The sequence below is a fragment of the Engystomops pustulosus genome, chromosome 7 (genome assembly GCF_040894005.1).
Source record: "Engystomops pustulosus chromosome 7, aEngPut4.maternal, whole genome shotgun sequence".
Taxonomy (NCBI): Eukaryota; Metazoa; Chordata; class Amphibia; order Anura; family Leptodactylidae; genus Engystomops; species Engystomops pustulosus.
In genome coordinates, this window is record NC_092417.1 from 10,118,396 (window position 1) to 10,135,129 (window position 16,734).

At 46.1% G+C, this 16,734-nt stretch overlaps 1 protein-coding gene across 5 annotated transcripts in view; it reads right to left on the reverse strand.

The window, feature by feature from the left end:
* Positions 1 to 15,154, reverse strand: part of LOC140069205 (NACHT, LRR and PYD domains-containing protein 3-like) — a 53,658-nt gene extending 38,504 nt beyond the window's left edge. Inside the window, exons 1-3 of one of the 5 annotated variants that reach the window (XM_072114639.1) lie at positions 15,024 to 15,143; positions 7,794 to 7,975; positions 2,726 to 2,777 (exon numbers count right to left, since the gene is read on the reverse strand). In XM_072114639.1, coding sequence (XP_071970740.1) covers positions 2,726 to 2,750 — 25 coding nt within the window. In that variant the 5' untranslated portion in view covers positions 2,751 to 2,777; positions 7,794 to 7,975; positions 15,024 to 15,143. Of the gene's footprint in view, positions 1 to 2,725; positions 2,778 to 6,465; positions 6,664 to 7,793; positions 7,976 to 15,023 lie in introns of those variants that run through there. The other 4 variants (XM_072114638.1, XM_072114637.1, XM_072114640.1 and 1 more) reach the window with 4 other exon arrangements.
* Between the last annotated feature and the right edge of the window lie 1,580 nt (positions 15,155 to 16,734).

Genomic DNA, 16,734 nt, shown 5'->3' on the forward strand with positions numbered 1-16,734 from the left:
GGCAGATTAGGAGGACTTGAAGTCCTTCATTCTGCTTATAGCAGAGGTTCCCAATTGACAGACTCACCCCAGTCAGACATTTATCCACTATCCTTCTGTAATGTCCCAGCCAACGCAGTTTCATTATTAATATTGCTCCTATTAGATTGAATGTGTCCCATAGAGCCTGATCACCTCTGTGCGCCATCTACTGTCTATATCTGGTAGTGCAGCTGCATAACACCTGCCTGGGAAGGAATTGTTTACATATTGACCAATAGTATAAAGTTAATTCCCTTTGTAACAACATCCCTAGTTGGATAACAAAACTCTCCGCCCCCAGGTGAAGGTTATATCAAACTCCCAGTGGCTAGAAAGTCCCAGAATGAGCTGAGAGCTGAGATAAGATGGGTAGCAGATGAGTCCTTGCTACGGGACACACAGCTTGCAGATACCAGGCCTGCAGAAGCCCTGTTCCCTAACAAATATTCTGTAAGATTGCTGCCAAGCAGCTCCCAACCTCTCCAGCCTAAAGCTACAGAAACTAAGCTGTGAGCAATTCTTTGCCAGACATAATCCAACCAGCTACCTTGGACTTAGGCAGAAAGGATCTGTACCGTGGCCTATTGCCATTGCCTATTGCTATGTTCGTGTTCTGGAATAAAGGAGCTATAATGATGTTTTACATCTCTTGTCTATGTGTGATCCCTGGTTGCCACTAACATCACGGGCCTCCCCTCTCCTATCTATCCAAGGATGCCTCAAACACCCCAGGGAGACATGGACAAGGCCTGTTCTACCTGGACCAAGCTGGGCCACTCGGGTACCAGGAGAATCCAGCTACTCCCAGGCCCGGTGGGGGATGTTGCCCTTCTAAGATAGGGGATAAGTATCAATTATGGAATAAAAACTTTAATTAAGGGCACAGTATGACAGTAATATTCTCCTCGCTGTGTCTGCTGTATGTACAGTGGGGAAACAAGTATCTAGTCAGTTGTGCAAGTTCTCCCACTTATAAAGATTAGAGAGGCCGGTACCTGTTATCATATGTAGAATCTCAACTATGAGAGACAAAATGATGAAAAAAAATCCAGGAAGTCACATTAGGGCACATTTACTAAGAACAGTGCAGTGTGTACTATGTGCAGGGTGTTTACTAAGAACAGTGCAGTGTGTACTATGTGCAGTGTGTACTATGTGCAGTGTGTACTATGTGCAGGGTGTTTACTAAGAACAGTGCAGTGTGTACTATGTGCAGTGTGTACTATGTGCAGTGTGTATTATGTGCAGGGTGTTTACTATGTGCAGGGTGTTTACTATGTGCAGGGTGTGTACTATGTGCAGGGTGTACTATGTGCAGGGTGTGTACTATGTGCAGGGTGTGTACTATGTGCAGGGTGTGTACTATGTGCAGGGGGTGTACTATGTGCAGTGTCCTGTGTACTATGTGCAGTGTGTACTATGTGTAGTGTCCTGTGTACTATGTGCAGTATCCTGTGTACTATGAGTAGTGTGTACTATATGCTGTGGCCTATGTACTATGTGCAGAGTGTGTACTATGTGCAGGGTGTGTACTATGTGCAGGGTGTGTACTATGTGCAGAGTGTACTATGTGTAGTGTCCTGTGTACTATGTGCAGTATCCTGTGTACTATGTGTAGTGTGTACTATATGCTGTGGCCTATGTACTATTTGCAGGGTGTGTACTATGTGCAGAGTGTGTACTATGTGCAGAGTGTGTACTATGTGCAGGGTGTGTACTATGTGCAGGGTGTGTACTATGTGTAGGGTGTGTACTATGTGCAGTGTGTACTACGTGCAGGGTGTACTATGTGCAGTGTGTACTACGTGCAGGGTGTGTACTATGTGCAGGGTGTGTGCTAGGTGCAGTGTGTACTATGTGCAGTGCCCGGTGTACTATGTGCAGTGCCCTGTGTACTATGTGCAGTGTCCTGTGTACTATGTGCAGTGTGTACTATGTGCAGTGCCCTATGTACTATGTGCAGTGTCCTGTGTACTATGTGTAGTGTGTACTATATGCTGTGGTCTATGTACTATGTGCAGGGTGTGTACTATGTGCATTGTGTACTATGTGCAGTGTGTACTATGTGTAGTGTCCTGTGTACTATGTACAGTGTGTACTATGTGTAGTGTCCTGTGTACTATGTACAGTGTGTACTATGTGTAGTGTCCTGTGTACTATGTGCAGTGTGTACTATGTGCAGTGCCCTGTGTACTATGTGCAGTGTGTACTATGTGCAGTGCCCTGTGTACTATGTGCAGTGTGTACTATGTGCAGTGCCCTGTGTACTATGTGTAGTGTGTACTATGTGTAGTGTCCTGTGTACTATGTGTAGTGTGTACTATATGCTGTGGCCTATGTACTATGTGCAGGGTGTGTACTATGTGCATTGTGTACTATGTGCAGTGTAGTGTGCAGGGGGCGCCAGATTCTGGATTTCTGGTGCACGTTCTTCATGAATCTGGCGCCCCCTGCACTTCCCACGTTGGACTTTGCATGATAAATCTGGCGCACGGTCCGACTGAGCACCGGAACGCCGCCATCAGAGCAGAAATTTGTGTCGTAATTTGTGTTCAAGAATTTATTTGCAAATTATGGTGGGAAATAAGTATATGGTGACATTCACCTACAGGACCTCATGTCCTTTTGAGGACACTTGTGAATTGCACGGATGTAACGGCATTCATCAATTACAACAATAAGATGGGAGAAGAGGAATCCTTACCATCACTGGGACTGATAACATTCATTCTGTATCCTAGGAAGATGGAAAATCCCTGCAAGACACAACAGTAGGTGACATCTTACGTCTTATCTTTTGGTAGATGTAGCTGGTGGATGGGTCTTACTTTCAGCAGGAGATGTTTGTTTTAAAGTGTCATATTTATAAGTTATTGTTTCACTTATAAATTATGTATCAATCTGTATACAACTAGGATGAGAACTAATGAAAGGAGAATTCAGCGTGTGCCAAACATTATGCACATGTGCCAAAACCGACCGCAGTAATATGAGGTTACACCACTCCTGATTTATCATCCAGCATCAGACATTGTAACAGGGTTTCACCTTTTTGCCAACTTCACAACACTGGGGGTGATTTACTAAGGGCCCGATTCGCGTTTTCCCGACGTGTTACCCGAATATTTCCGATTTGCGCCGATTTTCCCTGAATTGCCCCGGGATTTTGGCGCACACGATCGGATTGTGGCGCATCGGCGCTGGCATGCACGCGACAGAAATCGGGGGGCGTGGCCGAATGAAAACCCGACGGATTCGGAAAAACCGCTGCATTTAAAACAAAAAATGTGTCGCGAGAATTACACTTACCTTCACCAGGTATAGGCCGGTGAATTTCAGGGCATTCCAGCGCGCCTCCGGGGAACTTCAGCGCAGCAGCGCCACCTGGTGGACGGCGGAGGAACTGCCTTAGTGAATCCCGGCCGGACCCGAATCCACCGCAGAGAACGCGCCGCTGGATCGCGAACGGACCGGGTAAGTAAATCTGCCCCACTATTTTGAAAAGGGAGCAAGGGAGCACACCAAATTTACCAAGCATGGAGGTTATAGCTTAATTCTATGCCAGGCTGTAAGTTTCATTCTGGTGTATAATCAATGTTCCAGGTTTACTAGGGGGCCAGAGCTTCCTCATTTTGCAACAACCATTGGAAAATAAAAGAGATAGCAGCCCTGACCCATCATTACATCACTACTGACAATAGATGATGTCACAGCTTATCTCCTCCCCCTCCCTGTACAATGACCTCTATATAGATAACACTGACTCATCACTACATCACTACTGACAATAGATGATGTCACAGCTTATCTCCTCCCCCTGTACAATGACCTCTACATAGATAACACTGACCCATCATTACATCACTACTGACAATAGATGATGTCACAGCTTATCTCCTCCTCCTCCCTGTACAATGACCTCTATATAGATAACACTGACCCATCATTACATCACTACTGACAATAGATGATGTCACAGCTTATCTCCTCCCCCTCCCTGTACAATGACCTCTATATAGATAACACTGACCCATCATTACATCACTACTGACAATAGATGATGTCACAGCCTGTCTCCTCCCCCTCCCTGTACATCGACCTCTATATAGATAACACTGACCCATCATTACATCACTACTGACAATAGATGATGTCACAGCTTATCTCCTCCCCCTCCCTGTACAATGACCTCTATATAGATAACACTGACCCATCATTACATCACTACTGACAATAGATGATGTCACAGCTTATCTCCTCCCCCTCCCTGTACAATGACCTCTATATAGATAACACTGACCCATCATTACATCACTACTGACAATAGATGATGTCACAGCTTATCTCCTCCCCCTCCCTGTACAATGACCTCTATTTAGATAACACTGACCCATCATTACATCACTACTGACAATAGATGATGTCACAGCTTATCTCCTCCCCCTCCTGTACAATGACCTCTATATAGATAACACTGACCCATCATTACATCACTACTGACAATAGATGATGTCACAGCTTATCTCCTTCTCCTCCCTGTACAATGACCTCTATATAGATAACACTGACCCATCATTACATCACTACTGACAATAGATTATGTCACAGCTTATCCCCTCCCCCCTCCCTACACAATGACCTCTATATAGATAACACCCATCATTACATCACTACTGACAATAGATGATGTAACAGATTATCCCCTCCCCATCCTGTACAATGACCTCTATATAGATAACACTGACCCATCATTACATCACTACTGACAATAGATGATGTCACAGCTTATCTCCTCCCCTCCCTGTACAATGACCTCTATATAGATAACACTGACCCATCATTACATCACTACTGACAATAGATGATGTCACAGCTTATCTCCTCCCCCTCCCTGTACAATGACCTCTATATAGGTAACACTGACCCATCATTACATCACTACTGACAATAGATGATGTCACAGCTTATCTCCTCCCCCTCCCTGTACAATGACCTCTATATAGGTAACACTGACCCATCATTACATCACTACTGACAATAGATGATGTCACAGCTTATCTCCTCCCCCTCCCTGTACAATGACCTCTATATAGATAACACTGACCCATCATTACATCACTACTGACAATAAATGATGTCACAGCTTATCTCCTCCCCCTCCCTGTACAATGACCTCTATATAGATAACACTGACCCATCATTACATCACTACTGACAATAGATGATGTCACAGCTTATCTCCTCCCCCTCCCTGTACAATGACCTCTATATAGATAACACTGACCCATCATTACATCACTACTGACAATAGATGATGTCACAGCTTATCTCCTCCTCCTCCTCCCTGTACAATGACCTCTATATAGATAACACTCACCCATCATTACATCACTACTGACAATAGATGATGTCACAGCTTATCTCCTCCCCTCCCTGTACAATGACCTCTATATAGATAACACTGACCCATCATTACATCACTACTGACAATAGATGATGTCACAGCTTATCTCCTCCCCTCCCTGTACAATGTCCTCTATATATATAACACTGATCCATCATTACATCACTACTGACAATAGATGATGTCACAGCTTATCTCCTCCCCCTCCCTGTACAATGACCTCTATATAGATAACACTGACCCATCATTACATCACTACTGACAATAGATGATGTCACAGCTTATCTCCTCCCCCTCCTGTACAATGACCTCTATATAGATACCACTGACCCATCATTACATCACTACTGACAATAGATGATGTCACAGCTTATCTCCTCCCCTCCCTGTACAATGACCTCTATATAGATAACACTGACCCATCATTACATCACTACTGACAATAGATGATGTCACAGCTTATCTCCTCCCCCTCCCTGTACAATGACCTCTATATAGATAACACTGACCCATCATTACATCACTACTGACAATAGAGGATGTCACAGCTTATCCCCTCCTCCTCCCTGTACAATGACCTCTATATAGATAACACTGATCCATCATTACATCACTACTGACAATAGATGATGTCACAGCTTATCTCCTCCTCCCTGTACAATGACCTCTATATAGATAACACTGACCCATCATTACATCACTACTGACAATAGATGATGTCACAGCTTATCTCCTCCCCCCTCGCTGTACAATGACCTCTATATAGATAACACTGACCCATCATTACATCACTACTGACAATAGGTGATAAACTGCTGTAATGTACAGTAGATCACAAAATATTCTTATCGGAGTCTTGGCGTTGGTTGTGAAAAGTAGTAGAGAGAAGCTAAAGTTCTTGTGACATCAGAGATTTGTAGACATAATTGTTACATAAAAGTTATACTTCATGCTGACTGTTCTTATTTACTTTTTTGTGATATCCCCTTTAAATAAAACCTTGAATAACTCCCCCAGCACTAAGTGAGTATCCTCCTCACCTTTTAGTAGAACTGTAATTGGTGAATCCACAGACACCAGGACTTGTTGTACATGGTGATCCGGGGCTCGACTGAGACTAAAATACATCCCTGCACTTGTACAGCCCCCAGGATACATAAACACTGCACATACTTTCCAGGGCTTCTTGGAGAGTTGCCTGGTACAATGTGCAGATATATTATCCACCCGGAAGTCCCCCACAGCTGCTATATAAGGTCTGAGCACGAGGGATTTCTACATTGACTTGTGCCGCGCCTTTTCTTGGGGCCTGGAGGCAGCCGGGGCCCAGAATACCGGAGTGGCTGGCGGTTGCGGCCTAGGCACGCTGATGTCACGGTCCTTGGTATGGGGACCGGAGGGCTGTCCTACAGCCTGGCAGATCTCCAGCAGGTGGTGTGTGCAAGAAATATGGAGGGAGAGGCTGTGGTACTGGTTCTCCCCAGGGCAACCCCTTAGTGTCCTTAGAATGTCTGACCTGTCCTAGTTTTATGTAACAAATTTTTGCAAGTTTTTGGAAAGTGCACCACTCTGCTGGCCCCTGCGTCCCTCCACATGGCGTCGAGGTGGCGAAGCCACAAAAATAATCACAATTTCTTGCAGATTTTAAGAAATTGTGATTATTTCAGTGCTTCGATGCTAGAAACTGGTGTAGAATCAATGACACATGTCCTACACTGAGTTTAATGCACTTCCATTTCCTGCACTAATGGGCTATCCTAGTGATGGGAATTCTGGCTCTTCTTAGTGAGCCGGCTCTTCTGGCTTCTGAACGACTCCCTATTACGTGTATAATAGGGAGCCGCAGTCCAGCCAGTCACCCACTCCACATCACTTTTACCCACATTGTATCAGAAAACATCTAGGGGAGGGACAGGACATGAATCTTACTGTCTTGCTGCTCTGCTTCAGTACCTTTCTCTGCTCTGCTCACTCTCTGCTCTGCTCCCTTAGATCGTCGCTCCCTGTGATGTCATCAGGGAGGGACAATCTGTTGCCATGAGCCTGTGTATAATAAGGAGGTCTATTACAGTGTGCTAGTGGCACATTGTAATAGATGATCACTAAAATCCCCATATAATGCTAGTGTTGCAGTAATATTGGGGCTCATTTCCTAAGGGTCCGTCGGACGCATTTTCGCCGGGTTTCCCGGCGATTTCCGTTTTGCGGCGAATTGCCCCGGGATTTTGGCCCAAGCAATCGGATTTTGGAGCATCGGCGCCGGCTTGCACGTGACAGAAATCGGGGGGTGGGCCATCAGACAACCCGACGTATTCGGACAACGCGCGGGATTTAACATTTAGAATTGTGTCGCAAGACACGCACTTACAAGCACCAGGAAGAAGAAGGTGAACTCCGGCGGATCTCAGCGCAGAAGTGACGGATGCAGGAACTCGGACGCACGATCTTAGTGAATCGCGGCAGACCCGGATCCTCGTCGGACAATGCACCGCGGGATTGCGACAGGACCGGGTAAGTAAATCTGCCCCATTGTGTGATAAATCAGACAACCTACGGTTAAAGGGGTAGGAAAAATAAGTATAAAAAAAAGGAAAACATAAATAAATGAAAAAAAATAAAAATTCAAATCACCCCCCTTCCCCTAGAATGGAGATAAACATTAATTAACATTAAAAATTATGTTAGGTATTCCTGACATCTAAACCTGTAAACATTCAAAACAACCGAATCAACCCAAATGTCCTAAATGGCACTTTTTCGCTATATTGCAACATATAAAATTTTTTATAAAAACTGATCAAAAGTCTGTACTGTCCTCAAAATGGTAGCAATAAAAAAATGTCTTCTCATCTCACAAAAAAAAATGTCACACATCTCCACACACTGAAGTATAAAAAAGTTATTAGCGCCAGAAGACGGTGAAATGGAGATTTTTTTTTGTATGGAAATTTTAAAAAAATATATATTACAACACATTAAAACCTATATAAATTTAGTACACTCATGATCATACCGACCGCTGACAACCTGTCTCTATCAATCCTGGAGTTCACAAATTCAGTTCCCCTGGACCCGACTGTGGATCTTCTGACTTTACGGTCGGGAGGACATATTGGGGCTCATTTATTAAGGGCTCCATGGCCGCACTTTCGTAGGGTTTCCCGACTTTTTCAGTTTTTCTACGAATTCCGCCGTGATTTTGGCGCACCCGATTGGATTTCAGCGCAATCGCGCCGGCTTTCACGCGACAGAAATGGGGGGGGGGGTTGGTGGCCGTCGGACAACCCGACGGATTCAGAAAAACCACGGAATTTATAAAACGAAGTGTGTCGCAAAGTCAAGCACTTACATGTATCGGGAAGAAGATGGTGTACTCCGGCGGACTTCGGCACAGCAGCGACACCTGCAGGAAGTTGGACGGACGAGCTTGCTGAATCGCCGGAAGACCCGAATCCTCGTCGGAGAACACGCCGCTGGATTGCGACAGGACTGGGTAAGTAAATGAGCCCCATTGCATTTGAGAACGAGCTCACACACACATAGACACACAGAGACTTCCTGCTGACAAGCAACACATCACATCGTGAGGAGAGTAAAGCTACAAGTTATAGGCAAGAAAAGGTCTTTATCCAGGGGAGGGAGGTATATAGCAGAGTTCAGAAGTTCATGTGTAATAGTCATCTCACGGATCTTATCATCTCTGATCTGTCTCATCTCTCTTTTTTTATGTGTCAGATACTAGTAAATGTGCAGAAGCTAAATAAAAGTGTAAATAAACCTGCACCCTTATAATCTAAGCACATTGTCAGCACACAGCATCTCACAGCACAGAGGGGTCATGAAGTATCTGCTTAGAGAGTCCCCGCTCACACTCTTGGTCTTACACTGACCATCACTGAATGATAGGAGCTAAAACAGCCATAACACTGAGTAACATTGTAAAGTAAATGGTGAAAAATGATCTTTATCTTCCAAAGACCTGAGGCTGTCTGGATTTAACCCATTCATTACTATGTGCTAATTGCACATTGTAATGTATAAGGATGAAAATCCCCATATACTGCCATACTGTAGTATGGCAGTACATGATAGGATCGTACAGACACCCTAGGGTTAAAGTACCATAGGGAGTCTGAAAAATAGTAAAAGTAAAAATATAAAAAAGTAAAAAAAAAAATTATAATAAAAAAACCTTAAAATTCAAATCCCCCCTTTCCCTAGAACTGATATAACTATAAATAAACAGTTAAAATCATAAACACATTAGGTATCGCCGCGTCCGAAAATGCCCGATCTATCAAAATATGATAACCGTTTTTTCCACTGTGTTTAAAGCACAGAAAATAGGGCCCAAAGTCGAAAATGTCACTTTTTTGTCATTTTGAAAAATATAAAAAAAAACAATAAAAAGCAATCAAAAGGTTGCACCGCCCTAAATATGATAGCATTGAAAACTTCATCAAAAGTCACAAAAAAGACACCACCCACAGCTCTGTCACCAAAGAATAAACAGTTATTAGCGCCAGAAGATGGCAAAATAATAAAAAAAAAGTTTTGGTAAATGCATTTTTTCACCAATTTCACTGCATTTGGAAATTTTTGCCTGCTTCCCAGTACACGACATGGAATATTCAATACCATCAATAAGAAGTGCAATTTGTTACGCAGAAAACAAGCCCTCACAGAGCTCCTTAATTGTAAAAAAAGGAAAAGTTATGGATTTTTGATTGTGGGGAGTGAAAAATGAAAAAACAAAAAAGGACGAGGTCCTTAAAGGGTTAAACAAAATGGGGAGGGGCTTGAGCAGAATACATATGTTTCCACTGAGAGGCCTGCGATCTGTACAATGGCCACATTTATTAAAGTGTTTGCACCAGTTTTCTGTCTGACTTTGAATTAAAAAGAAAGTGGAAGCTGCTTGTACTTGTATTTATGAAGTGTCTGCACTAGTTTTGTGTCGCGGCTGCTCTGTGTCCCACAACACAGAAAAATGTGCACATAAAGGGGCTGATACTGCTCAGTCGCACCGTGCACCGCAATTCTGTCAGTTTTGCTTCACAATTCTGTCTGTGCCGTAATTCTACAGCATAAACAAAGTGCACCAAAATAAATGCCGGAGCAGTGCAGGGGGCGCCACATTCATGAAGACCGAGTGACACATTTCATGAATCTGTCGCATGTTGCACCCTCTACAGGCAAACTGCACATAGTACACACCCTGCACATTGTACAAACCGCACATAGTACACCCTGCACATAGTACAAACCGCATATAGTACACCCTGCACATAGTACAAACCGCACATAGTACACCCTGCACATAGTACACAGCACCCTGCACATAGTACAAACCGCACATAATACACCCTGCACATAGTACACACTGCACATAGTACACAGCACCCTGCACATAGTACAAACCACACATAGTACACACCCTGCACATAGTACAAACCGCACATAGTACACCCTGCACATAGTACACAGCACCCTGCACATAGTACACCCTGCACATAGTACACAGCACCCTGCACATAGTACAAACCGCACATAGTACACCCTGCACATAGTACAAACCGCACATATAACACCCTGCACATAGTACACAGCACCCTGCACATAGTACACTCCCTGCACATACTACACCATGCACATAGTACACACCCTGCACATAGTACAAACTGCACATAGTACACACACTGCACATAGTACACACACTGCACATAGTACACAATGCACATAGTACACCCTGCACATAGTACACCCTGCACATAGTACACACCCTGCACATAGTACACACTGCACATAGTACACACCGCACATAGTACACACCCTGCACATAGTACACACTGCACATAGTACACACCGCACATAGTACACACCCTGCACATAGTACACACTGCACATAGTACACACCGCACATAGTACACACCCTGCACATAGTACACACTGCACATAGTACACACCGCACATAGTACACACCCTGCACATAGTACACCCTGCACATAGTACACCCTGCACATAGTACACACCCTGCACATAGTACACACTGCACATAGTACACACCCTGTACACAGTCCACACCCTGCACATAGTACACCCCCTGCACATAGTACACACCCTGCATATAGTACACCCCCTGCATATAGTACACCCCCTGCATATAGTACACCCCCTGCATATAGTACACACCCTGCACATAGCACACACCCTGCACAAAGTACACACCCTGCACATAGTACACACCGCACATAGTCCACACCCTGCACATAGTCCACACCCTGCACATAGTCCACACCGCACATAGTCCACACCGCACATCATACACACTGCACATAGTACACCCCGCACATAGTACACCCCCTGCACATAGTACACACCGCACATAGTACACCCCGCACATAGTACACACCGCACATAGTACACACCCTGCACATAGCACACCCCGCACATAGTACACACCCTGCACATAGTACACACCCTGCACATAGCACACACCCTGCACAAAGTACACACCCTGCACATAGTACACACCGCACATAGTCCACACCCTGCACATAGTCCACACCGCACATAGTCCACACCGCACATCATACACACTGCACATAGTGCACCCCGCACATAGTACCACCCCCTGCACATAGTACACACCGCACATAGTACACCCCACACATAGTACACACCGCACATAGTACACACCGCACATAGTACACCCCGCACATAGTACACACCCTGCACATAGTACACACCCTGCACATAGTACACACTGCACATAGTACACACCCTGCACACAGTCCACACCCTGCACATAGTACACCCCCTGCACATAGTACACCCCCTGCATATAGTACACCCCCTGCACATAGTCCACACCCTGCACATAGTACACACCGGACATAGTACACACCCTGCACATAGTACACACCCTGCACATAGTACACACCGCACATAGTACACCCCCTGCACATAGTACACCCCCTGCACATAGTACACCCCCTGCACTTAGTACACACCCTGCACTTAGTACACACCCTGCACATAGTACACACCCTGCACATAGTACACCCCCTGCACATAGTACACCCCCTGCACATAGTACACACCGCACATCATACACACTGCACATAGTTTTGATAAATGTGGGCCTGTGTGTTTAGCATGTAAGTGGTGCAAAACACCAGGTGCTCATTCCATAAGCCATGTGTCTCAGTTGAAAGTCCCTCCACATTGATTTTACAAACGCAAATGGAACACAATGGGGGTCATTTACTAAGGGCCCGATTTGCGTTTTCCCGACGTGTTACCCGAATATTTCCGATTTGCGCCGATTGTACCTGAATTGCCCCGGGATTTTGGCGCACGCGATCGGATTGTGCCGCATCGGCGCCGGCTTGCGCGCGACGGAAATCGGGGGGCGTGGCCGAACGAAAACCCGACGTATTCGGAAAAACCGCCGCATTTAAAAACCGAAAAAGTGTCGCTTAGGAAGCGCTTACCTTCACCTGGTCCGAGGTGGTGCATTCCGGCGCGTTGAGATGATTTTCAGCGCAGCAGCGCCACCTGGTGGACGGCGGAGGAACTACCTCCATAAATCCCGGCCGGACCTGAATCCTGTGCAGAGAACACGCCGCTGGATCGCGAATGGGCCGGGTAAGTAAATCTGCCCCAATGTGTGAATGAAGCCTGAAGATCCCCAACTATCAGGGCAATATCTAGGTCACAGGGTGAATGTCAGAAAAGAACCCACCTCCCATGCAAATAATGTTGAAAGCATCTACATACTTAGATACAGTTATTGGGGCTTATTTACAAAGGTTCTGGGGCCGCACTTTCACCGGACTTCCCGACGTTTTCGGTTTTTGCACGGCTGTGACAGATATTTAACTGGGGATTGTGTCGCATGCGATCGGATTGTGGCGCAGCTGGGCTGGCTTTCATGCGACAGAAATCGGGGGGCGGTGCCATCGGACGATCCGACTGATTCGGACTGAGCGCGGGATTTAACTTTCAAATTGTGTCGCAAGATCAAGCACTTACATGCACCAGGAAGAAGAAAGTGAACTCCGGGGACCTGAGCGGGGAAGAAACACATGCAGGATATCGGCCGCAGGATCTTAGTGACTCCCCGCACAGCACATTATACACGGACAATGCACTTACATGCACCAGGAAGAAGAAGGTGAACTCCGGGGACCTGAGCGGGGAAGCGACACATGCAGGATATCGGGCGCACGATCTTAGTGACTCCTCGCACAGCTCATTATACACGGACAATGCACTTACATGCACCAGGAAGAAGAAGGTGAACTCCGGGGACCTGAGTGGGGAAGCGACACATGCAGGATATCGGTCGCAGGATCTTAGTGACTCCCCGCACAGCACATTATACACGGACAATGCACTTACATGCACCAGGAAGAAGTAGGTGAACTCCGGGGACCTGAGCGGGGAAGCGACACATGCAGGATATCGGTCGCAGGATCTTAGTGACTCCCCGCACAGCACATTATACACGGACAATGCACTTACATGCACCAGGAAGAAGAAGGTGAACTCCAGGGACCTGAGCGGGGAAGCGACACATGCAGGACATCGGGTGCACGATCTTAGTGACTCCCCGCACAGCGCATTATACACGGACAATGCACTTACATGCACCAGGAAGAAGAAGTTGAACTCCGGGGACCTGAGCGGGGAAGTGACACATGCAGGATATCAGGTGCACAATCTTAGTGACTCCCCACACAGCGCATTATACACGGACAATGCACTTACATGCACCAGGAAGAAGAAGGTGAACTCCGGGGACCTGAGCGGGGAAGTGACACATGCAGGATATCAGGAGCACGATCTTAGTGACTTCCCACACAGCGCATTATACACGGACAATGCACTTACATGCACCAGGAAGAAGAAGGTGAACTCCGGGGACCTGAGCGGGGAAGCGACACATGCAGGATATCGGGCGCACGATCTTAGTGACTCCCCGGACAGCGCATTATACACGGACAATGCACTTTCTGTGTTTCTGTTAACTCCTCCGGACGGCAAAGTAAATGAGCCCTATAATCTTTGCGCATGTTTCTTTATTTCCAAACATGTAATATATCAGGGTGTGTTGTGCCATTATATTGGTTTGGGGTTGAAATAAAGTGATGTATAATATATAGAGCCGTGCTTATATCTGTATATGATTAGCTCAGTGGTATAGTCTGAGCAGGTCAGGAAAGCGGTTTTCCAACATGAATAAAAACTTTACTGGTGGTGGTGGGGGGGGGGGTGGCTTTTAAAAATAAATAAACCTATACTTACCTCTCTCAGCGCTTCCAGTCTCTCACGCCGTCGTCCATTGCTACTGTGCACCTATTTGTTTACAGGGGCACGGCACCTCCGCTCCGGCAAAGCCACCCACCTGGAGCGCTTACCATTCTCCGGTCCCAGTGACCTAGGAGTTGTAGGAGCGGAGCTGATGAACCTCTGTAAAACAAACAGGGGCACGGCAGTGACGGAGGGAGGGAGGTATATATGGCTTCAGTGCCATCCCTATGATGTGCTAGAATACACAGATATGAGACACAAATTGAAAGCTGTGCATTACCTCATGTAATTGTATCCCAATCCGCAGTCCCGCGGCTTCGCTTCAGATTCTTGGTCTATGTGAAATTGCGCTATTGTGAGACTCTCCAAATGGTAGCAAGTGTCTAAGTGCAGAAACAAATGCAGAATTTCATGCCCTTTAAAAACAACTACTGTGGGAGGGGAGTTTTCTTCTCGCTGAAGAGCCAAATAGCTGCAGCCGCTGATAACTGTGTTATCCACCACAAACACATTGGCGACTTGTCACGAAGGAGGCACAAAAGCCTTGCCCACCGCAGAAAGTTTCTTTTTTGCCTGAGGCTGCAGTCACACAATTGGCTACATTTACTAAAGTGTTTGCGCAGTTTTCTGTCTGAATTTGCACTGAAAAGAACGTGCAAACTGCTTGTACCTGTATTTATAAAGTGTCTGCACTAGTTTTGTGTCGCGGCTGCTCTGTGTCCCACAACACAGAAAAAATGTGCACCTAAAGGGGCTGTTACTGCTCAGTCGCACCGTGCACCGCAATTCTGCAGCATGAACCAAGTGCACCAAAAAAAATATGCATTCTGCCCCGGAAGAAGCTGAGGCGAAACCCTAGGTCGGGCAATGACTGGCGTCCTCGCGGAGTAGTAAATATGCGCATGTTTTATTCTTTTATGTGAGTAGATTGAGAAATACATTTTTATGATCATTTGAAACCATCTACACTATGGGGCTTATTTACTAAGGGTCCGCGGACCGCATTTTCGTCGGGTTTCCCATCTTTTTCCGTGTTGCGCCGCATTTAACTGGGTTTTTTGGCGCACACGATCGGATTTTGCCGCAATAGCGCCGACTATCATGCGACGCAAATCGGGGGGCGTGGCCGTCGGACAACCCGACGGATTTAGACTGGGCGCGGGATTTAAAATTCCAATTGTATCGCAAGACACGCACTTACAAGCACCGGGAAGAAGAAGATGAACTCCGGCGGACCTCAGCGGGGAAGCGAAACATGCAGGAAATCGGGCGCACGAGCTACTTGAATCGCGCCGGACTTCATCTTCGTTGGACCGTCCGGATCGGGGATCGCGACAGGCCTGGGTAAGTAAATGTGCCCAATGTCTGTGTATATCTTCTCTACATAGTGGAGTGAGCTATGAAGGATATTTGAGGAGGAAGGACCGCAGCGGTTTCGTGTCTGAATGGCATCTTATTCTCGTTGAAGTTTCGGGTCGTATTAAGTTTTCATGGTTACAGAAAAATCTTTTATACATATGCAGAAGGATAAAGAAACTAAAAAATAAACTCTGCATTGGTGACCTCCGGTCGTATAACCTTAGAATTTTTGAAAACTACATGTTGGATGATTGTGGGACCCATCCAGGACCGTATGTATAGCTCATAGACTGCGAAGGTGCAAACACTTGTGTGATGTTTTTTAATCCTGTCTCTGCCCTTTATATTTTCAGTATTCAGGGACAGTGGACCCACCGGACCACCGCGAGCGACGGTGTAAGGCGACACCTGGGAGCGGAGTCTAAGTGGCACCTGGTTTTCACCAGAGCCCACTGGAATGCGGGATACCACCAGGTCGCTCTACAGGCGCGACTTTGCTTGCGGTGGCTGCCGAGGTGGAGTACGGAATCGTGAGACAGAATCATGGTCAGGTACAGGCAGAAGGTCAGGACAGGCGGCACAGGATCGGAGTCAGGAGCAAGGCAAAAGGTCAAGGCAGGCAGCAGAATAGC